Here is a 23748-nt window from a genome sequence, read left to right as displayed (position 1 = left end):
AAAGTGGCAGAGGTGAGATGAAGCCTCTGGTATTTCTCACCTGGAGCCTGCGCTTGTAACTCCCTTTCCAGTGTGGAGGAAACCTAGAGTGAATTAATACATGGAGACAAAAATGACGTGGATATTCATGTCCCCTTGTGTCTTGGGTGCTGATATTATAATGAATCACTGCCACAGCTGCATCTCATCTTGTTTGTTTAAATGTCCCTTTAAAATAAGATTTTATGCAGCAAATAGAAAGCTTTTGGTTCCAAAGAAGGTCCAATAATGTAAAATAAAACAGTAATGGTGCACTAGTGGTATGGTGGTATAATATTGATTATATACGATTAAACAATAGTAGTGACACCAGCACTGCATTTTGCACTGTGCCAGGAGATTTATAGACACTGCAGTGGCCTCCAAGGTAGGTATTGGGGTCCCCTTTTACAGATGAGGGAGCGATACCCTCATGGCGGAACAGTTTGCCCACGGCCGCAGAGCTAGTGAGTGGCAGAGCTGGACTTGAACCCAGGAGTGTGTGGCTCTGGACCCAGGGCTTATCCCACAAGAACGTCCATTCCTTCCCAGGAAGCACACCTTAGCATTCTTACAGATGTATTTTGGACTGGCTCTTTGGGAAAATGAAATATGCTTGCATTTCTTTACCTTTTACTTTACTCTTTTACTATTTATTAGTTAGGATTAGGTTCAGCCACGAATAGCACCACTAAAAACAACAACAACAAACCCCAAGTATCCATGGCTTAAACAAGACAGGGGTTTATTTCTCCCTCCCGTAACAGAAGCCCAGTACTAGGCAGGACGGGGGCGGTAGAGGTTATGCAGGACTCAATTGCATGAAACAGAAACTGTGAGCTCTTTTAACCAAAAGGGATTTATCCTGGCAATTGAGGTGTCACAGAATCATTAGAAGAGCTGGTGTATTAGTTCGCTAGGGTTACCAGAACAAGTACCAAAGGCTGTGTGGCTTAAACAACAGAAATAGACTTTCTCATAGTTCTGGAGGCTGAAGGTTAAAGATTAAGGCAGCGGCAGGTGTGGTTTCTTCTGAGGCCTCCCTCTTGGCTTATAGATGACTGTCTTCTCCCTCACGTGGTTGTCCTTAGTCTGCGTGTGCCTATGTCCTCATCTCCCTTTGTAAGGACACCAGTCTTGCTGGATTAGGGCCTACCTTCATGACCTTACATTAACTTAATTACCTCTTTAAAGACTCTTGTCTCCAAAGACAGCCACATTCTGAGGTCTTGAGGGTTAGGACATAAACATATACATTTGGGAGTGAGGGAGCACAAGTCAGCTCATAACAGCTGGGGAGCAGGCGTTAGGCCTGGCCCCAAGAAATGACTCCTGGACAAGGCTGCAGAAATGACCCCCTGGAGAGTCACCACCTTGGTCACAGACAGCACAGGGAGGAATCAGGAAGTCCCTGCTATAGTTGCTGGATCCAGGGGTGTATGTTCTGAGCTGTGATCCTGGGATCAGGAAGCTGCAGCCACCGCTGTAGTGTTGGTTCTAGAGCCAGGCAGCATGAGCTCCAGTCATCGCATCCACACTCCAGCTATAAGAAGGAGGAAGGACAGAAGGTTGTGCTCCACCCTTAAAGGACACTTCCTAGAAGTCACCCAGTACCTCTGCTCTCACTCTGTTGACCAAAACTTAGTCACATGCAACATCTAGCTGCATGGGAAGCTGGGAAATGTGGTCTTTGTTTGAACAGCTGTGCACACACAGCGCTAAAAATCTGGGTGGGTATGATGAAGGGAAAACAGGGAAATGGATTTTGGGGGTCAAGAGTGGTCTCTGCTGTCCGTCCCTGAACAGAGGCTCTGGGAGGCTAGTAATGCATTCAAGATAAAGCAGCCCGTGTGGCCAAGGTTCTCCTCCAGAGCCTGAGCCCTGGACCACAGGAGCTCACGCCTCCTTTCATTTCCTGTGAATGATTGTGTGCAGTGTGAGCACGGAGCTTCTGCACTCTCATGGTCAAGTGCTCTCTCCATGGCCAGAAACAGCTGTTTCTGAGGGGCTCGTGTTGTAGATGATGATACAAAGAAGACAAAGAGAGGGATCAGGTGTCCTAAGTGTACATTTCATCTCAGTGTAAATATTTTCTGAAGTGGGACATCCCTGTCTCCTGGAGAAATATATTTTTAATCTAGTTGTTTACTTTCTTTGCATAGCCCCTGGTCCAGTTTCCGACTTCCGAGTGACAGTGGTCAGCACGACGGAGATCGGCTTAGCATGGAGTAGCCATGATGCAGAATCCTTTCAGATTTGTATCATATGCATATCCTGTGTGCAGGAGGTTGCTGGGGTAGAAATAACCACCAACCAAAGTATTATCATTGGTGACTTGTTCCCTGGAACCAAGTATTGCTTTGAAATAGTTCCAGAAGGACCAAATGGGACCAAAGGGGCGTCTCGGACAGTTTGCAATAGAACTGGTAAGCAAATAGGCTTTTCTGTTAAACCGTCATGTTTCTTAAAGGAAATCAGCATAATTAATAAATATAATGTTTCCAAATACTGTTTTTCTTTTAATTATCTAAGAAAAACCTTTAACAATTTTCATAATAACAGTAATGCTTATTTTATGAAATACAGGCAAGTAGAAAAAACTTACATGGAAACCATCAGAGATAATCACTTTTGATGTATGACATTTTATAATTTTTAAACATGTATACTTACATATATTTAATACATACATATTTAATACATATATATAATACACACACACACACACACACATATATATATATATATATTTTTTTTTTTTTTGAGACAGTCTTAACCTGTCACCCAGGCTGGAGTGCAGTGGCGTGATCTCGGCTCACTGCAACCTCCACCTCCTAGGTTCAAGCAAAGCTATTCTTGTGCCTCACCCTCCTGAGTAGCTGGAATTACAGGTGTGCGCCACCACGCCTGGCTAATTTTTATACTTTTAGTAGAGACGGGGTTTTGCCATATTGGCCAGGCTGGTCTTGATCTCCTGATCTCAAGTGATCCACCCACCTCAGCCTCCCAAAACGCTGGGATTACAGATGTGCGCCACCGCGCCCAGCCCACAAATATATATGTATTTCTTTGACAAACATTGAGGCCATCTGTACATGTGGTTTTGTAATCTGCCTTTTCCCCAACTTGCCAATTAATTATGAATATTCTTTCCTCTTAATACAATAATATTTCTACAAGATGATTTGAACACCTGCCTGGAATTCCATCATCTGAAACAGAGTTGGCAGATAAGAATGGCCCCTACGCCAAATTTGGCTCACTGTCTGTTTTTGTAAAAAAAGTTTTATTGGATCACAGCCATGTTCATTTGCTTATGTACTGTCTATGGCTACTTTGGTGCTAGAATTGAGTAGTGGCAACAGAGAATGTGTGGCTTGTGAAGCCTGAGATATTTATTTTCTGGCCATTACAGAGAATGTTTATTGACCTCTGGGCTAGATCAGTGGTTTTCAAATTGTGGTCCAGGGCTCTCTAGGGATCCCTAGGTTCTTTCAAGGTGTCTCCAAGGTAGTATTATCGTAACAATACTAAAATGTTATTTGACTTTTTCATTCTCATTCTCTTTTGGAGTTTTCCAACTTTGATCTGACATAGGATGACCTTGTCTCTCTGAGGGCTAATGGAATATATGCTGTAGATTCTTACATTTAAAAAATTTCATTTTAAATCCCCGATATAGTAAATCTTAATAAATATAACCTATGTAAATACAAATTCTCTGAGAGCCTTAATAACCTTTAAGAAGGTAAAGAAGTCCTGAGAGCAAAAAGTTTAAGAACCTCTGGTCAAGATGTGTTAGAAATTAACTACTGTGCTGTGTTGGGCAGGTGGACTCTTGACAGTCTTTCATACACAACACTGTGATATGATAGTTTGTCGTTCTAGAAGGCTAACTGAAATTGATAAAATCATTTTATAGTCAGCTATGGTGGCCTGCACCCATAGTCCCAGCTACTTGAGAGGCTGTGGCAGGAGGATTTGCTTGACCCAGCAGTTGCAGACCAGCACCAGCCTGGGAGACCCTGTCTCAAAAAAAAATTTTTTTTATAGAAACAGTTTAAATAAATTATTAAATTGTTTCTAGCCTACAGGAGAAACTTCTGGAAAATCCTAGCGAGTAATGCTTTTTATTGTTGTTTTAAAAATTTGAAATTATTTTTTTTGAAAGGTTGAAAAACATACAGTCTTCCTAGATCTTTGATTCAAGATAGTTGAAATCTTTTATACAGAGGGTAGAATAAAGAAATGGGACAGATTCCTTGAAACACACATGAAATGAGTTAGGCTTTTGAGATTCTCCTTGAAGAAGCTTCTTCAACTGTGCTGGTTAGGTTAAGCACCAATAGTCATTCAGAGGATCTGCTTCCGAAATAAGGGGTCTACTAAAATGCATCCCTCAGATGAAATGCAGTATTCCCTTTGCAAGTCTGCATTTTAGACTGTTGACATGAAGTCTTAACATCAACATGTTTCTTCTGTCTTTTAAGGATGTGGATAATGGTAAGAGGATCACCACTGATGGGGATGTGTGATATCGTGCTACTTGCTATTGCTCAGAACTTACTGTAACAATAATATAATATGTTGGGGGTCTGCAAAGTGCTGAGTGCTCTCATACTATATTTTACATTTTTAACACAACTTCATGGAGCAGGTATTATTATCATTTCTGTCCTAGAGTAAGAAATGGGGGCTCTGCGAACTTAAGTAACTGGCCCAGAGTGATGAGGTGGCAAACTGACTTGTGTCTGGTGTCTAAGACCAAGTGCTTATCCACCATGTAGATTGACACTTTGATGTGGTACAGCAGTAAAGTTTAGTATTAGTGAGGAGAAGGCATCTCTTTTACTATAGTTTATTATGAATGTTCTTTCCTCTTAATATCAGTATTTCTGCAGGGTAATTTTCACATGGTAATTTTAACACCCGCCTGGAATTCCATTGTCTCAAAGGACCCATTTCATTCAGTGGTCCCATTGAATGAAAGTCAAGAAGGCTTGCTATAAGATCTAAACTCTTTGGGAGTTACCTTTCTATTATTAAACAACCTTTATTGTTATTGGAAAAAGTCAGCTTAACAGCATTAAAAGCAATTTTGAAAAAAGGAAATGAATACCATATGATCCAGTAATTCCAGTCCTATGTATGTCTCCAAAAGAATTGAAAACAGGGCCTTGGACAGTTATTTGTACATCAGTGTTTATAGTAGTAGCATTGTTCACGGTAGCCAAAGGGGGACCGAAGATCCCATCAGCAAATGAATGGACAGACAAAATGTGGTTCATCCATACAACAGAGTATCATTCAGCCTAAAAAAGAAAGAAATTCTGATTTATGGTACAACATGGATGGATCTTGAGGACATTATGCTAAGTGAAATAAGTCAGACACAGAAGGACAAATACTGGATGATTCCACTTACCTGAGTACCTAGATTAGGCAACTTAATATTCTACAGAAATTAGAATAGAGGTTACCAGGGGCTGTGCAGAGGAGGGAGTGGGCATTATTATTTCATGGCTACAGTTTATGCTGGGGATGATAACAGTGTTTTGGGTACAGGTAGTGGTGATGGTTACACAACATTGTGAATGTTGATGACACCGAATTGTACACTGACCGATGGTTAAGATGATGAATATTATGGTATGTATGTCTTACCACAATAAAAAGGAAAAGAAACAAATATCTCTACTTTTCTAACCCAACCAAATTCCTTTTCTCTCTATGTCCACATTTTGCTTGTATTACTGTAATTATTATACAAGTACTTTTATTTTGTATTTGAATTTTTTTTTTTTTACTCAGTCTATACCACAACTTTCCCCTGTAGTTATCATGGTCTTCATGTTTTTAGTGGCTGCAGAATATTTCATCATGCAGCCAGATCACAGTGCCCACAGCCCTCCCCATGTTATTGAATATTTAGGTTGTTTCTAGTTTTTTATGTTTATAGGCAAAGGCTGCCTTTCATGGTCTTTTGTCTGTGGAATTCCTTTGACACCAGGAATCTGCCAGTAGGAAACAAAGGCTTCTCCCAGTGGCTTCTCTTTAAGGAGAACACACTTAAGATTTAAAAAAAAAAATTAATTTTGGAGTAGATTGTACGTAAACATGGCACTTTTATTTTTTAGGACAAGGTGTTTGCAGTGAAAGCATTTCCCTTTTTTGTCCCCTACCTGCCCATTTCCTCTCCCTGGAGGCGATGTTTGTTGCCAGGTAAAGAGAGACGGGGTTGAAAGCTGCCCTGGAAAACAGGCCCTGCCTCCGTGGTTACTTCCGGGCATCCCTGGTGCAAGTGGCTGAGTGTGCAGCCGGGAGATGATTGGCGGATGGGCTCCTGTGGGGGACTCCGCTTCTGACTCTGCCCTGAGGGTGCAGGGTGTGCCCGTTTTCTTCCCTTCCTCATCCGTCCTCAAATGCTGCAACGTAGTAAAGGTCAGCTCTCCATTTCAGTTCTCCTCTTCAGTATGTCAGGCAGTGTCACGGGGAGATGTTTCCTTCTAAATGAGTGATTTAAAAAAACCGAAAAGGGACGTATCCTCAGCGCATAGCTTCATGAACTTTTACAAACTGAACACACCTCGTTACCATCACCCATATCAAGAAACTGAATGTGATTTCCACTTCAGATGACCCCTTGAAGGGCTTTTTTTTTTTTTTTTTTTGAGACAGAGTTACGCTGTTGTTGCCCAGGCTGGAGTGCGATGGCGCGATCTCGGCTCAATGCAACCTCCGTCTTCCGGTTCAAGCGATTCATTCTCCTGCCTCAGTGGCTGGGACTACAGGCATACGCCACCACAGCCGGCTAATTTTGTACTTTTTTTTAGTAGAGATGAGGTTTCTCCATGTTGGTCAGGATGGTCTCAGACTCCTAACTTCATGTGATCCGCCCGCCTTGGCCTCCCAAAGTGCCGGGATTACAGGCATGAGCTGCGGTGCCTGGCCGCCGCCTTCTTTTTTTTTTTTTTTTTTTTGCGACAGAGTCTCATTCTGTCGCCCAGGCTGGAGTGCAGCAGTACTGTGATCTCGGCTCACTGCAACCTCTACCTTCTGGGTTCAAGTGGTTCTCGTGCCCCAGCCTCCCGAGTAGCTGGGATTATAGGTGTGTGCCACCACACCCAGCTAATATTTGTATTTTCAGTAGAGATGGGTTTTCAGCATGTTGGCCAAGCTGGTCTCGAACCCCTGACCTCAAGTAATCCACCCATCTCAGCCTCCCAAAATGTTGGGATTACAGGCAGAAGCCACTGCACCCAGCCTAAGGGCTCATTTTTATGACAAGAACAAAAAACTAGAGAACTGGTAAGATAAACTGGGAAGTTCATCTGCGTCGTAGAAGAGCTAAAATTCTTGAGAGCACCGAGTGTGTGCATTTCTCAGCTCGATTTTGGAGTGTGCCTTTTATGAACTCATTTGAAAGTGTGATGGCAGAAGAGCAGGTTCTCTCGACAGCACTTGGAGAGGAAGCTGGGCCTCATGATAGTCAGTAATGGGTTTCCTTCTTCCTTTCTTCTGAGCAGCTCCCAGTGCAGTGTTTGACATCCACGTGGTCTACGTCACCACCACAGAGATGCGGCTGGAGTGGAAGAGCCCAGGCAATGCTTCCGAGTATGTCTACCATTTAGTCATAGAGTCCAAGCATGGCTCTAACCACACAAACACATCTGACAACGTGGTCACTCTCCAGGGCCTGATCCCGGGCACCTTATATAACATTACCATCTCTCCGGAAGTGGACCACATCCCGGGAGACCCCAGCTCCACTACACAGTACACACGTAAGTCTCTTAGGATGCCCTTCTAAGGAACAGCCTCTCTAACCGTCTCTTGGAGGAGGCACTGGTTAAATGATGGCCAGTGTGCTTCTGGGATCCAGGTTGACCCTGAAACTGCTGAAGTTGAAAACGTTGGTCTCAGCAACAGTTCTGCTGTCCCCATGGGGCACTGTTCTTCAAGCTGTGTGAACCTAGAATTGTCATTAGAAGCAAGAAGTGATTCCTTGGGAGTGGAGACTGAAACTGTTCTAGTCATTCCTTGAGAATACAGAGCAGAGAAGGGTCACCTTGTCATGTTGGTACTGGAAGATACTGCCCAGATGAGGAGCTTTACCTGCGACAGTGAGGGAGGTGTTTTGCAAATATTTGAATCAAATACATGGTAAAGATGTTTGTAATATGTTTTTAGTATATTTTTCTCCTTCATCTATTAGATTTGAAAAACAGATTAGAAATTATATCTTAAAAATATATTTGAAATAAACTCGAAGTATTAAAAGAAGCCTAAATTAAACTTCTTTTGAGATTTAATCTGTATAATTATTTTCTGGATGTGTTTTGGGGAAGTTTTCCGTCTTTTGAGCCAGCAAAGACTAGCTTTGTTCATTCTTTCTAAAATGAGCCAGCCTATTTTTGGATATAGTAAATAGTCCTGGAATTCTGGTTAATCTGTGCTTTTACATGAATTGCCTTTTTTTAAAATCAAGGGCCCAGCAACGTGTCCAACATTGATGTAAGTACCAGCACCACAGCAGCAACTTTGAGTTGGCAGAACTTTGATGGCGCCTCTCCCACGTACTCCTACTGCCTTCTTATTGAGAAGGTTGGAAATTCCAGCAACGCAACACAAGTAGTCACGGGCACTGGAATTACTAACGCTACTGTCACTGAATTAATACCTGGCTCATCATACACAGTGGAGATCTTCACACAAGTAGGGGACAGAATCAAGTCACTGGAACCTGGCTGGAAGTCATTTTGTACAGGTGAGTGTAGCCCCAGCTGCCTCCTGGACTCCTCCCTGGGTGGTGCTGACCTTGCAGGTCAGTCCTCCACAGTCTGTAGTTTGTTGGGTTTTGTGTGATGTGCAGTGATCGAGCTTTCTGAGGCATCCTGTTAGCTTATTGGCGCTGTCTCGATGCCCTCATCATTTCTGCATTCAGTAAATATTTATTGAGCATATACCATATGCCAGTCAAGTCCTTGCCTTCTTGGGACTTTTATTTTGGAAGGAGGAAGTGGAATGTTTATCTAGGATGCTCAGGAAAGGCCTCAGTGAGAAGGTGACTTTTGAGCAAAGATCTGAATAAAGGGAAGGATGCAGCTATTTGGATATCAGGGCATGAGAGCATTACAGGCAGAGGCTTGTGCACAGGGGCCTGTGCAGCATCACCACCGTGTCCTGGAGGCTGGAGGAAGAGCGGGAGGCAAGGGTGGGAGGAGTGGACCCACAGGAACAGGAGGGTGTAGGAGGGGGGTGAGGCTTGGGTGGGGCTGGGCCAGGACGTGGATGATGTCTGGCATTGGTTTGTCTTTTGCGCTGGAGAAGATGGAAGGGTTATTGTTGACATGATGCCCAGCCTTTGTGTCCTTCTGGATCCTCACCTATCTCACAACTCAAAATGTGTGATAAAGAGAAGAGCCCCGTGTGTAACTGAGGATGCTTTCAGGGCAGTCCAGGGAAGGCTTTGTAGACAGTGGTGGGCACTTCTGTTCACAGTGCTGACTGTAGCACCTTTATCACTCAGCACCTGTGCACTACTCATTTTATGCTCACCTTGCTCCTACCTCTTCCCTTTTTAGCCCAGGCCATTCATATGTTCAGGCTGATTTGGAAGTGGGGGGTCTCATGGGATCAGCCTGCCTGGTAATGTAGGAGCTCCACCCGTGATGGCCTCTGGCCTTTCAGTGGTCAGTGGGGTGGCCACAGAAATCCCTGCAGCTTTGGGTCACCTCTGTTCCATCCCACCTGGTCCAGACACCCATCTTTGATATTTGGGTGCCTTTCATTGCTGATATTTGTCTTAGCTATAGTTATTTGTAGCCTATAGCCAGAGAAAAAGTGTATCCGAGCATTTATGACTGAGTATGGGTGGAACAGGAACTGTGAAAGTAGGTGCAGTGTTCAGATTACCTTTCCAGGCCTTGGGTGGTGAATGTGGGAGTTGCACTAGATGCCTTGGTAGAGCTTCTCCTGCTCTAAAATTCTGTGATGTTCAATTAATGATAATACTGTCCTCCAGTTTTAATATGGAGTTTTCCATTTAGATTAGTTTGATGTTAGTCCTCAGTAAAAATCTGTTGGCCCTCAGAGACAAATAACACTCTATTTTGAAGATGAGGAAGCTGATACCATTTGTCATTGATGATGCAGTATGTTATGTGAATAGAGAGTGTCTTGAACTTAGACTTAGAAAACCTGGGATCTAGTTTTGGCTTCACCACCTGCCATGTCATCATCAGCCAATTACTTAACCTTTCTGAGCCTCTGTGGATTTATCTGCAGATGGGACAGTATGGGCCTTACCTGTCTCAGAAGGACCATCAAGAGGGCCTTGGCTGGGCCTGGTGGCTCACGCCTATAATCCCAGCACTTTGGGAGGCCAAGGTGGGTGGACCATGAGGTCAAAAGATTGAGAACATCCTGGCTAACATGGTGAAACCCTGTGTCTACTAAAAATACAAAAATCAGCTGGGTGTGGTGGCATGCACCTGTAGTCCCAGCGACTTGGGAGGCTGAGACAGGGGAGTCATTTGAACCCAGGAGGCAGAGGTTGAGGTGAGCTGAGATCACGCCATTTCACTCCAGCCTGGGCAACAGAGCGAAACTCCATCTCAAAAAAAAAAAAAAAAAAAAGGAGGTGGGTCCTCAAGATGAGATGGTGCAAGCAAGGAGGTCACTACCTCTCAAAGGACGATGTAGCTGCCTCTCATGGAGCCCTGGTCTCTTCCAGGCATCTTTCTTGGTGCCGGACATCATTGTTCAATTTACTCTTCAAAGGGTCCTGCAGCTGAGGCTCAGAGCAGTTGGTAACTGACCCAAGGTCACACAGTTTGGTGTTGCCCAATTCAGGGTCAGCCCCTGCCTCTTCCACCACATCACCCACCCACCTCCTCATCACCAGGATTCTGCTACTCCTTATTTCTGTGTTTGCAAAGGCAAAAGTCCTGGAATCTCATGTTGTGCTGTGCTTGTTTTGCAGATCCTGCGTCCGTGGCCTCCTTCGACTGTGAAGTGGTCCCCAAAGAGCCAGCCCTGGTTCTCAAATGGGCCTGCCCTCCTGGTGCCAATGCAGGCTTCGAGCTGGAGGTCAGCAGTGGAGCCTGGGACAATGCAACCCACCTGGAGAGCTGCTCCTCTGAGAATGGCACTGAGTATAGAACGGAAGTCACGTATTTGAATTTTTCTACCTCGTACAACATCAGCATCACCACCGTGTCCTGTGGAAAGATGGCAGCCCCCACGCAGAGCACCTGCACCACTGGCATCACAGGTGGGCTCCAAGGCAGGGGCTGGTCAGACGGCACGGTGATCACTCCTGGAGTGGCTGACCCAGTGGGTCTGCACGTGTGGACTAGAAACCTGTTTTTGTGTTTTTATTTCCCCTGAAATATTTGCTTTTACTGGCATAGACTTGTTTCTCATTCTATAGAAATTCTATAGAAAGAAAAAAAAGCAGAGTAAGAGGGGCTCCTTTTTTACATTCTGAAAACTCCTTTTCTTTACAGCATAACTCATTGCCACGTTTTCTTTTATATTTTTTCGAGATGGAGTCTTGCTCTTGTCGCCCAGGCTGGAGGGCAGTGATGCGATCTCAGCTCACTGCAACCTCTGCTTCCTGGGTTCACACGATTTTGGTGCCTCAGTCTCCCGAGTAGCTGGGACTACAGACACACGTCACCACGCCTGGCTGATTTTTGTATTTTTATTAGAGATAGGGTTGCACCATATTGGCGGGGCTGGTCTCGAACTCCTGACCTCAAGTGATCCACCTGCCTTAGCCTCCCAAAGTGTTGGGGTCACCCACCTGAGCCACTGTGCCAGGTCGTCCGTTAGCCCACATCTGTTGGTGGCTTCCTGTGTGCTGTGGTGAGGGACTCTATGGGAAGTATGGACAACAGGGCCCCTGGAGCACTGGACTGAGAAGAGCATTGAGAAGGAGAGGATTTCCAGGTCTGGTGGTGGGTGAGCTAGCATGCTGCTGCCAGTTTTAGAGCAAGGACCTGGGGATGGACCTTCTCTGGCCAGCTACAGGGCATAGAGCTGACGGGAAATGCAGGAGCCTGTGCTAGCAGTTGACCATTAGACATGGGAACGGCACCTCCCAGTGGGCACTGCTGCCAGGTACTTGCGAGGTTGCTGAAGCTTGTAGTTTAGAACAGGACCATCCACTAGATGGGCAATGTGAGCCTCAGGTATAATTTAAAGTTTTCCAGAAGCCACATTGAAAAAAAGGTAAAAAGGAATAGCTGAAATTAATATTAATAACATTTAAGTTAGTATATTAAAAGTATTATTTCAACATGTAATTTCTATATTAATGAATTATTTTACATTTTCTTTTGTACTAAGTCTTTGATATCTCGTCTGTATTGTATGCTTGTAGCACATCTGAATGCAAACTGGTCACCTCTCAGGGGCTTGGCAGCCGCGTGTGGCTAGGGGCTGCTGTATCAGCCGCAGGTTTAGACAATTATGTTGTGGTTGTTTTGGAGTTCAGATTTCCGTCTCCTTGAATCTTGAATATATATAATAATGAGAACAGGCTGGGTGTGGTGGCTTATGCCTGTAATCCCAGCACTTTGGGAGGCTGAGGTGGAAGGATTGCTTGAGCCCAGGAATTTGAAACCAGCCTGGGCAACATAGCAAGATCCCATCTCATTTATTTTTAAAAAATATAAAAAAATCCAAACTGTATATGTGAGATGAATTTAGGTAAAGAGAGAGTGTGTGGAGTGGATCATTTTTAATTCAGCATGTTCTTTCTTTTGTGTTAGTTCAGAGAGTGGCTCCACACCCTGGCTTGGAAAGGGAGGGTGCAGAATCATGGAGGTTATCCATGGAGGGTCCTGTGGGGGCTTTTCTGGTTTCTGGGAAGAGGATCTGTTGGGTTTCTCTAGGTGGTATTTTAGACCAACTCTGGGAAAAATGTGGGGACTGTTTATGAAGAACACGGGGCAGTGCCATGGCCAGGTCTCAGTAGAAAGTATGTTCTGTCCCACCTCATCTTTGATTCTTCTTCTTGGACATCTGCTCCGTCTTTGCTCTCAGCCAACCGGCTGATCCTGGGGCCATGCCAAGTCCATGTGGTGTCAGCGTGCAGCTCCCAAGGCCACACCTTAGAGTTCCACCACAGTCTCTTTCTCACTCTCCTTCCACCCCAGGTCTCAGGATAATGAACCCGGCTCATCTCGAGTCAGAAGGGACTGGGGGAGAGGACAAGGGCAGGTTAGCTTCCCCATGCAAGGATACTAACTTCTTACTCTAATGATGGTTTCTTTTACTGGGCAGAACCTTTTCAGTTTGATTTAATCTTGCTTGTCTATTTTTGCTTTTGTTGCTGTGCTTTCTGTGTGGTATCCAAGCAACTGTTGTAAATACTGTGTCAAGAAGCTCTTCCCCGCTGTGTGTGTGTGTGTGTGTGTGTGTGTGTGTGTGTGTGTTTTGTTTTAAACAAATTTAACAGTGTACAGCTTTAGGTCTGATGTTTAAGTCTTGAACCTATTCGGAGTTTATTTTTGTGTCTGGTGTAAGATAGGGGTCTAGTGTTATTATTTTGCTCATGGATATTCAGTTTTCCCAGCACCATTTGTTGAAGAGGCTGTCTTTTCCCCATTGTGTCTTCTTGGCACCCTTGTTGAAGATAAGTTGACTGTATATGTGAGTTTAATTCTGGGCTCAGTATTCTGTTCTGTGGGTTGATGTCTGTCTTTATGCCTGTAATATACTGTTATAATTACTGCAGCTTTGAATAAATAGATCTTGAAATCAGGAAGTGGGAGACCTCCGGCTTTATTCTTTTTCAACACTACTTTGGCTGTTCCTGGTCTTTCATTGTTCCATATGAACTTTAGGATTTTTTTTTTTTTTAATATTCTGTAAAAATTGCCATTGGGATTTTGATGGGGTAGCATTGAATTTATAGATCGTTTTGAGTAGTGTCAAGTCTTCCAACAATATCAGGTCTTCCAATCCATGAGCATGGGATGTCTTTGTATTTGTGTCTTCTTTATTTTATCAGTGTTTTGTGGTTTTCACTGTACAAGTCTTTCATCTCCTTGGTTGTATTTTAATTATATTTCAATCAATTTGTTAAAAAATAAAATAAAAGCATGCACAGTTCAAAACAACAATAGCAAAACCAAACAAGGCTGCTGGGTGCCTGCCCTGGGGATTTGGCTGGATGCCCTGAAGGGGTCATTGTGAGCTGGGCAGGTTTCCCAGGATCTGCTGTCTCTGCTCCTCACCAGTTTCCTTCCATGCCTTTTGCTTCTGGATTTGCTGCTTTACAGAGCCCAGCATGTAGCTTCCAGAGTAAGATCTTGAGGAGGTCGCTGAAGCATGTTCTCTACCTAATGTGTTACTTTGGTTTTCAATATTGGGTGATTGTGTTTTGTTTTGTTTTAGATCCCCCTCCTCCAGATGGATCCCCTAATATTACATCTGTCAGTCACAATTCAGTAAAGGTCAAGTTCAGTGGATTTGAAGCCAGCCACGGACCCATCAAAGCCTATGCTGTCATTCTCACCACTGGGGAAGGTAAGGAGAGGCCTCCGTGGGTTAAACAGCATGTGAGTGATGCAGTGACCAGAACTTTCTCTGTGCCCACTGAGGCACATGAGTGATGCAGACACACTCCTGTCTTCTCACTGCAGCCCGTGCTGTGTACTCAGACAGAGAAGGAGGGTGAGGTATTTGCCTGATGGTTGACAAGCTTTCTGGAAAGGGCCAGATTGCAAGTATTTTAAGCTTCGCCGGTGGTATAGACTCTGTTGCAAGCATTCGACCCTGCCATTGTAGTGTGCAAGCAGTCACAGAAGATCCAGAAGGAATGAGTGGGGCCATTCCCACTAGATGTTATTTACCATGGCAGGTGGCTGGATTTGGTTTGTGGCCCATAACTTGCTGATCTGTGATCTAGGTTTTTCTTCTCTTTTACATCACAAGACCTTTTAGGTGGTAGAATACTAGTTTTAACCCACTCTGTCTCTTGTTCTCACTCACAACACACACGTACACACATGCCATCCTCAGCGGATGAATTTCCTTTAAAAGAAAATAGAAAAAGATTTGCATTTGCTAGTGGGAATTTGCAGAGTATCTCCTTAGCTGAGAGAAGAGGTGGATTAAAGGCTGCTTTTCCTTAAAGGGCTCTGTAACATTTTTTTGTGGTAGGAAAGGAATAATTCGAGAGTCTCTTTGGTAGCTGTGTTTGAGTGCTTGCATAAGGCCTAGATTTTTTCTTTTTTTTTTTTTTTTTTTGCGACAGAGTCTTGCTCTGTTGCCCAGGCTGGAGTGCAGTGGTGCGATCTCGGCTCACTGCAAGCTCCACCTCTCAGGTTCATGCCATTCTCCTGCCTCAGCCTCCTGAGTAGCTGGGACTATAGGCGTCCGCTGCCACGCCTGGCTAATTTTTTTGTATTTTTTTAAATAGAGACAGGGTTTCACTGTGTTAGCCAGGATGGTCTCGATCTCCTGACCTCGTGATCCACCTGCCTCGGCCTCCCAAAGTGCTGGGATTACAGGTGTGAGCCACTGCGCCCGGCCCAGGCCTAGATTTAAAAGCCCAAGTTTTGTTGTGGGGCTTCCCTCCTCCTCCTCCTCCTCCTCATCCTCCTTCTCCTTCCCCTCCTCCCCCCTCCTCCTCCTTCTCCTTCCCCTCCTTCCCCTTCCTCCTCCCCCTCCGCCTCCCCCTTCTCCTGTTTCCTTCTCCCCCTCCCCGCAAGTTTTGTTGTAGGGGTTCCCTCCTCCTCCTCCTCGTCCTGCTCCTCGTCCTCCTCCTCATCTTCCTTCTCCTTCCCCTCCTCCCCTCTCCTCCTCCCCCTCCTCCTCCCCTTTCTCCTGTTTCCTTCCCCCCCTCCCCCCAAGTTTTGTTGTGAGGGTTCCTTCCTCCTCTTCCCCCTCCACCTCTCCTCCTCCCCTTCTGCCTCTCTTGCCCTCTCCTCTTTCTTTCTTTTAGAGACAAGGTCTCACCATGTTGCCCAGGCTGGTCTTGAACTCCTGAACTCAAGTAATCCTCCCACCTTGGCCTTCCAAAGTGCTAGGACTAGACTACAAGCATAAGCCTCTGTGCCTGGTCTGGGGGATGCTTTATGCATGAATAATGCAGTGTTTCCTCTGCCCACTCTCTCCCACTGTGGTGCTATCCTCATCTCCTCGAGGAGGATAGAGACCAAACACACTGTCAGGGGGTTGGGGATCTGGGAGGATAGAAATTTGCTAGTGCAATAACCTGTGGCAAAATTTCAAAAAGTGAGGTGGAAATCTGTCTCTATCTTTTCATTTTGGGTCTGTTTCCAGCTCTTAGTCATTCTGCTGTGATGCTTGTCAACAAGTCCATCGAGGAAGGCCATGTTGCATGGCAGCCAGATGGACCAGTGCTGGTCTGTGATTGGATGAAACCTTGGGCTCTGAGCCCGACGCCCTGGATTGGGAACCCACCTCTACGTCCTAGGCCATGTGACCTTGTGCCTGGTCCTGTTAGCCTTTTGTACCTTCGTTTTCTTGTCTGTAAAATGGAGACAATAAGCTTATGTGATGGGATTCATGGGGCTGAAGTGAGTTACTGTAGGTGGAGCTCTTAGAATTCAACGTGAGTCAACCCTGGCACAGAGAGATACTTGAGAGGTGGTTGCTGGTATCACTGTCACCCAGCATCCCCACCATGTAGACATGCAGGAGAAGTCGTCTCTCTGCCGTCACTTTCTTATGATTCTCCTTCTGTGTACCTTTCTTAGCTGGTCACCCTTCTGCAGATGTCCTGAAATACACGTATGAGGATTTCAAAAAGGGAGCCTCAGATACTTACGTGACATACCTGATCAGAACAGAAGAAAAGGGACGTTCTCAGAGCTTGTCTGAAGTTTTGAAATATGAAATTGATGTTGGGAATGAGTCAACCACGCTTGGCTATTACAATGGGAAGCTGGAACCTCTGGGCTCCTACCGGTAATGTCTTCTGGTTCTTGCTCTCTGGGGGCTGAGCCTCATGAGCGTAAAGCTCTCCGTGCCTGCGGTCAGACACGTCTCAGGGACCTCTTTTTGCTCTTTGTCATCCCACAGGGCTTGTGTGGCTGGCTTCACCAACATTACCTTCCACCCTCAAAACCACGGGCTCATCGATGGGGCTGAGAGCTACGTGTCCTTCAGTCGCTACTCAGATGCTGTTTCCTTGCCCCAGGATCCAGGTAGGGAGAAGACAACAGTCGTGGCACCGGTTCAGTGGCATTTTGCTCCACGTGTCCATAGAAGGCCAGCTGTGTGCATGCCTCCCTCAGACCTTCAGGAGGATTGGTGTGCCCAACTCCCCCCTCCCAGAGGTTGAGATGTCACTGGGTCACCGGGCTCAGTGGGCTTCCTCCTCTGAGGTCCCACAGCCTGGACCCGACACTCTCCCTTCTCTAAGTGCCAGTTGTTCTTCCAACCTGCAAAGATGATTGAGTCCTCATGTGCCAGGTGCACAGTTTGACACAATGCATCGAATCCTTAAATATTAGAATCAGAGGAAGTCACATAAATTGTCTTGTTCAATCCTGTTTATTTTACTTCATAGTTTTAATTCTATTTATTGATTTGTTTATTTTATTTTATGATTTTTTTTTTTTTTTTTGAGACAGTCTCCCTCTGTCACCCAGGCTGGAGTGCAGTGGCGCGATCTCTGCTCACTGCAACCTCTGCCTCCTGGGTTCAAGCAATTCTCCTGCCTCAGCCTCCTGAGTAGCTGGGATTATAGGTGCCTGCTACCACGCCCAGCTAATTTTGGTATTTTTAGTAGAGACGGGGTTTAGCTATGTTGGCCAGGCTCGTCTTGAACTCCTGACCTCAGGTGATCTGCCCACCTTGGCTTCCCAAAGTGCTAGGATTATAGGCGTGAGCCACCATGTCCAGCCTATCTATTTTATTCTTGAGACAGAGTGTTGCTCTGTTGCCCAGGAGTACAGTGGCATGATCATAGCTCACTGTAACTTTGAATTCCTGTGCTTAAGGGATCCTCCTGTCTCAGCCTCCCAGATGGGACCACAGGTGCTCACCACTGTGCCTGGCTAAGTTTTTGTAGAGATGGGGTCTTGCTATGTTGCTCAGGCTGGTCTCGAACCCCTGGCCTCAAGCTTCCTTCCACCTTCTGCCAAAGCTCTGGGATTACAGGCGTGAGCCACTGTGCTCTGCCCGCTTTTTGGAAATGAGACTCTTAAGGCCCAGAGAGGGGAAGTAACTTGCCCAGGGTTACACGGTGGCTTTAGAGGCAGGCCTGAAATTCTGGTCTTGGACCCTTGTCAAGTGCTTCTACCCTTTATCACATAGACCTAAGTGATACAGGAGCTTCAGGGATCCAAGAGGGATTCATCCCCTACCTTCAAGCCAGAGGTGAATGGACTGACTGGCTTGTTAGTGTGTCTGCTTTTTTTCCTAGTTGGTGGTTGTTGGGTGCAGGAAAGAATGCCTGTCCCAGAAGCAAAGTTTGGGGAGTCCCCACATCCTTCTCCAGTAAACCAATGGGTTTCCTGTCCCCTGAGCATGGATGCTGCTGTAGGTACCTCTGCTCATATGTGGGTGCTAGTCTCAACACGTCAGAGGTGGCAGGAAAAATCCCTGAAAATCCAGCCTAGTTCCCTAAATTTGCAGTTGAGGAGACTGAGACCTGGCAAGGAGCAGTAGCTTTCTCAAGACCATCCAGGTGGTAGTGGGTTGGGAATAGGAACCTGGCTTCCGTGTGCATGGACAAATTTTAGGTCCAAGCTATTTAACTCTTGTGTGTGTGCACGTGTGTGTGTGTGTGTGCACGCGCATGCATGCGTGTGTATGCCACACATACCTGAACCCTCTGGTGTTAGGGTCCCTGGCTGGTTGTTAGCACGTCATGTGGTCTGCACGATCACCTCTTCAAGCGTCTCCCGTTTTGACTTTTCTCAGGTGTCATCTGTGGAGCAGTTTTTGGCTGTATCTTTGGTGCCCTGGTTATTGTGACTGTTGGAGGCTTCATCTTCTGGAGAAAGAAGAGGTGATACTGCTGATGCTAATAATAATACTCTGGTATTTAAGGAAGCTTTCTATTGAGGAACATTTCAAACATTCACAGAATTGGAAGGAATGATATCATGAGTGCCATGTTCCCTTCACCCACAGTCTTTTGCATTTGGCCAACCGTGTTTCCTCTGTGCCCCCAGTTGGGTGAGGTTAATGTGCTCCCAGCTGTCACATCAGGCCACTGATAGATGCCGCAGTGTGGGATGCTACTTTGAAACGATATGTTCTTGTTCTCAAGTCAGTTTCATAGTATTATCATGTTAAGAGATTTCATTTTAGAGGTAGCTAAGTTTGAACACCAGCTCTGTCTTTGACCAGCTGTTTAGGAAGCTTAGCCTTAATGTCCTCGTCTATGATAGGAGGATAATCATTGTGCCTAAGTTGTGAAGCAAAGGAGGATTGAATAAGGCACTTCTCAGTGTCTTGTACCTTGGATGCTATTATTATTATTTTATCTGTACAACTACCCTGTGAGGTCATTAAATGGTAAAAGTAGCAGCCCTGTTTTGAGTGCTCACTGTGTGCCTGCATCTGTGCTTTCCATGAATTATCTCATGCACGAGGCTCTGTGAGGCAGGTCCAGTAAGTCCCTTCCACGGATGCAGAAGCTGAGTCGGGAGGTGTGGAAATAGAACTTGAACCTGGTCCTTGTACTTCATGGCACGCCCTCTTGTCTGTGCAGTGTGTGAAGCCTGTGTGTGTTAGTTGGGATTTCTTTGCTGTAAGGTGCTGCCAACCAGGGAATCTCCGTCCTGCCCCAGGGGTCCTCATGCGGCCCAGGCCGGTTCCTTGTGCTGCCACCCCACCCTGTTGGGGGCACATGCTCCAACTTTTAGATTAGGTTCTGTTTTTTTTTTTTTTTTTTCTCGAGGTGAAGTCTGGCTCTGTCCCCCAGGCTGGAGTCAGTGGCATGATCTCGGTTCACTGCAACCTCTGCCTCCTGGGTTCAAGTGATTCTCCTGCCTCAGCCTGTTGAGTAGCTGGCCACACCTGGCTAATTTTTGTGGTTTTAGTAGAGATGGAGTTTCACCATATTGGCCAGGCTGGTCTCGAACTCCTTACCTCAAGGGGTCCGCCCGCCTCAGCCTCCCGAAGTGTTGGGAATACAGGCGTGAGCCACCGCGCCCTGCCAGATTAGGTTCTGATTTTGGGGGAGGAGATGGATCAGTCTGTGGCTGGGTAAAACAGTTTTATTGTTTCTTGTTAAAAATAAGAGTAATACATGCTTATGGCAAAAAATACGGAAAAGAAGAGCACAAATAAATAGGAAATCCGCAATCGCAGAACCCACACAAAACTACTCTTAACATTTTGATGTGACCAAACTCACACACAAATGTGTGCACACACATGGAATCATGTTACATGTTAGTATCTAGCCTGCTTTATTCAGTTTAGACATTGTTGGCAGCTTCATTTCATCATCATTTCTTTTTTTTTGAGACAGAGTTTCGTTCTTGTTGCCCAGGCTGGAGTTCAATGGCACGGTCTTGGCTCACTACAACCTCTGCCTCCTACGTTCAAGCGATTCTCCTGCCTCAGCCTCCCAAGTAGCTAGGATTACAGGCACCCGCCACCATGCCTGGCTATTTTTTAAATATTTTTAGTAGAGACGGAGTTTTGCCATGTTGGCCACATTGGTCTCAAACTCCTGACCTCAGGTGATCCACCCACATCGGCCTCCTAAAGTGCTGGGATTACAGGCATGAGCTACCATGCCTGGCCCATTTCATCATCATTTTAAGTGGCTACAGAGTATTCAACTATATGGAAGTACCATGATCTATTTAGCCAATTTCCTAGGTGTTTCCACTTTTTAAAATTTTTCTTGGCCACAGTTACTTATCCTTGTGCCTGAATCTTTGGGCACATTCACGATTATTTCCTTAGGCTAAATTCCAAGCTAGGCAAGTGCTGGGTCAGTGGGTATGCATGCTTTCAGTTTTGATACATACTGCCACATTGCCTTCCAGAAAGTTGTTCTTAGACACCAACGCAGAGTTGAGTCAATAGTGCAGGAGTGTGCAGATGCCTCACCAACTTGCCGGTTCTGGATCTGATATGTTTTTTGATTTATTGCATTCATTTATCAGAAGAGCTTTCTCAAAAGCAAAGTATGAAATAACAAGTCTTGCCTTACATTAAAGTAATGTCACTGCTATATATTTGCAAGGAAATTCTTAAAAGTGACTTGGATATGATTTTTTTCATTCTTGTAGATAGTACAAAAGGAAATAACTTCACAAATTTATAATTAGCATTTGCAGCTTGGGTCATTAAGTTTAGTATTAGGGGGCAGGATTTGGTGTCATCTGTGAACTAATGCCCGAGGAAAAGGTGTAACACCTTTATTTCATAGGTGACATCAACTCCAGATACGCAAGGGAAAAAGCACAGGAAGGAATCCTTTTTTGTCTAATGGGTCTCTTTTCTCTTAAAACAGGAAAGATGCAAAGAATAATGAAGTGTCCTTTTCTCAAATTAAGTAAGTCTCTCAAATTATGAGCTTTATTTTAAATCCTCCAATCTGTTCAGTGACTATCTCTAAATAATTTTTGATGGAACTTGCTGTCATTTTTCCTGATTGGCACATTTTGACCATGATCATCTGGAAGTTTTTGCTAACTCTGTTTTCTGCAAGGAATCTATGTTTTATTAGTCTCCTGAAGCTAGCTTCCTTGACATGTTCTACTCTTCTACCAATAAATACATATTTTTTGATTTAAAAAAGTCATATAGGTTATCAGGATCCAGGGGAGAGAAGCACTTACTTAAAGTCACAAAACCAATTATTTACAAAGTAGGGTCCAGAAATCAGATTTCCTGATTCATATTTTAGTGTTTTGTGAATACTAGTACTCTGATCCCCTCTTGCCAAATTATACCCTGGGTTTTGTTGTTTTGGGAAGATTGTTTACTGTCATCTCTAGAGTATGAATGAGTCTTTCTAATTGCTTATTTTTTTCTTTCCCTTTCTATCATGAAGACCTAAAAAGTGAGTAATTTCTTTATTTTTTTTTTAATAACTTGTACTTTTCTATTGAATATGGACTTCATTGAATGTAAAAAATCCTGATAAGTTTTGTTTTCTTAGATCTAAGTTAATCCGAGTGGAGAATTTTGAGGCCTACTTCAAGAAGCAGCAAGCCGACTCCAACTGTGGGTTCGCAGAGGAATATGAAGTACGTTGCTGTAAATACTGTGTTTTTAATTGTGTCAGGTTCTAACCCAAGCTGGGGTCCGAGGGGAGTTGGTGGACGGGTGGCAGGTAGCTGAAGGACTTGAGGGACTGTAGGCAGTTGGGACATGGCTTTATTCTCTCTCCTACAGAGTCAGCAGTGCAGTTATATTGCTCACAGGTAATAGTGGCTCAAAGCCAGGTACGAACTCACCCAAACAGGTTACATTAAATGGCTATATAACCTCAGGGTTGTGCACCTGCGCTCCAAACCTGTTGTGTCATACTGTCCTGGATGTCTACCTTGGACGACTACTGACTGAAGCACAGCCACTTTCCTTAGAAATTGGCTTGTTTTTCCTGAAAGTTAGAAAACTGTTAACAGAAACTAGGAATTAAAGTCAGGGAACTATTAGCCACAATACTTAGGAAACTATATGAGCTGGAAGGAAACCAAATGGGCATGGAGAGGTCTGGGGCTTGATGACAGTATGGCCTAGGGTGGCTTGTGAGGCTCACATGAAGCCCTGCACAAGGACTTTCTTGGCCAGTGTCTGCCTTTCAGTTCCCTCTGCTATGCTCCAACCAGCCTAGGAACTAGCCCTGCTCAGAGTGTCCATGCACACTCGTCCTCATGTGCTGCCCTGTCCAGCATCTCTGCCTTTGCTCTCTTGAAATCCTGCTCAGCACTCAGCACAGTGCACATGCTGCCTCCTCCATGGGCTTTCTGGGATCCCATTAGGAGAACTTGAGTTCTGTGTACTCACACTGCTTTGTTTCTCCTGTTGCTTGTTATCAATATTCAGCATTTCTTTAATTCTGCCTTGTTGTAATGTTAGTTTTCTCTGTGTACAGTACACCTCTCCTCCAGGTTGCAACTGCTTGAAGGCAGTTTGCCCTATATTTTAACCTTTTTTCTATATTTTAACCTTTGTATTAGTTTCCTAGGCTGCCATAAAAAAGCCCCACAAACTGGGAGGTTGAAAACAACAGAAATTTACTGTCTAAAGGCCACAATCCCAAATTAAGGTGTGGGCAGGGCCACACTCCCTCCTAAGCCTCTGGGCAGCATCCTTCCTTGCCTCTGCAGCTTCTGGGTGCCAGGCGTCCCTTAGTTTTGTGGCAGCGACACTCTCATGTCTGCCTCTGTGTTCACATGGCCATCTCCCTTCATGTGTCTATGTCTCTTTGTCTGTTTTCCTCCTATAAGGACACCAGTCATATGGGATTCAGGGCCCACTCTATTCTAGTATGACCTCATTTTAATTTGTTTACATCGGTAAAGAGCCTATTTCTAAATAAGATCCCACTCATAGGTATTAGGGGTGAGAAATCCAACATGTCTTTTTGGGGCACAATTTAAGCCATATTGCCTGTACATTTCTACTTTGTTCTGTTGTTACCAAAACACCACAGGTTTGGTCTAGGTGCTGCTCCTTGCCTTTACAGAAAGCCAATCACTGAGACAACAAATATTGCCAGGGAAGAAAGCTTTAATCGGGTGCTGCAGCCAAGAGGATGGGAGC

At 44.9% G+C, this 23748-nt stretch overlaps 1 protein-coding gene and 1 long non-coding RNA gene across 2 annotated transcripts in view; one reads left to right on the top strand and one right to left on the bottom strand.

Moving 5' to 3' along the window:
- LOC105471704 (protein tyrosine phosphatase receptor type J) overlaps positions 1–23748 on the top strand; it is a 190809-nt gene that overhangs the window by 150139 nt on the left and 16922 nt on the right. The window contains exons 8-18 of the mRNA XM_011724464.3: positions 2181–2444; positions 7545–7802; positions 8507–8785; positions 11003–11293; positions 14428–14559; positions 16758–16968; positions 17083–17207; positions 18931–19018; positions 21488–21529; positions 22031–22039; positions 22139–22226. Of these exons, the coding sequence (XP_011722766.2) occupies positions 2181–2444; positions 7545–7802; positions 8507–8785; positions 11003–11293; positions 14428–14559; positions 16758–16968; positions 17083–17207; positions 18931–19018; positions 21488–21529; positions 22031–22039; positions 22139–22226 (1787 nt within the window). The remainder of the gene's footprint in view (positions 1–2180; positions 2445–7544; positions 7803–8506; positions 8786–11002; positions 11294–14427; positions 14560–16757; positions 16969–17082; positions 17208–18930; positions 19019–21487; positions 21530–22030; positions 22040–22138; positions 22227–23748) is intronic.
- LOC139357453 (uncharacterized) lies at positions 1443–6274 on the bottom strand. Its single transcript, XR_011610584.1, has 3 exons — positions 6201–6274; positions 5138–5330; positions 1443–1561 (listed from the first exon to the last, which is right to left on the bottom strand). It is a non-coding gene; the product is annotated as an uncharacterized lncRNA (long non-coding RNA).

Source organism: Macaca nemestrina, chromosome 12 (genome assembly GCF_043159975.1).
Source record: "Macaca nemestrina isolate mMacNem1 chromosome 12, mMacNem.hap1, whole genome shotgun sequence".
NCBI lineage: Eukaryota > Metazoa > Chordata > Mammalia > Primates > Cercopithecidae > Macaca > Macaca nemestrina.
Note: the sequence above shows the minus strand (reverse complement) of the source record. Positions and strands in the feature narration are given on the sequence as shown.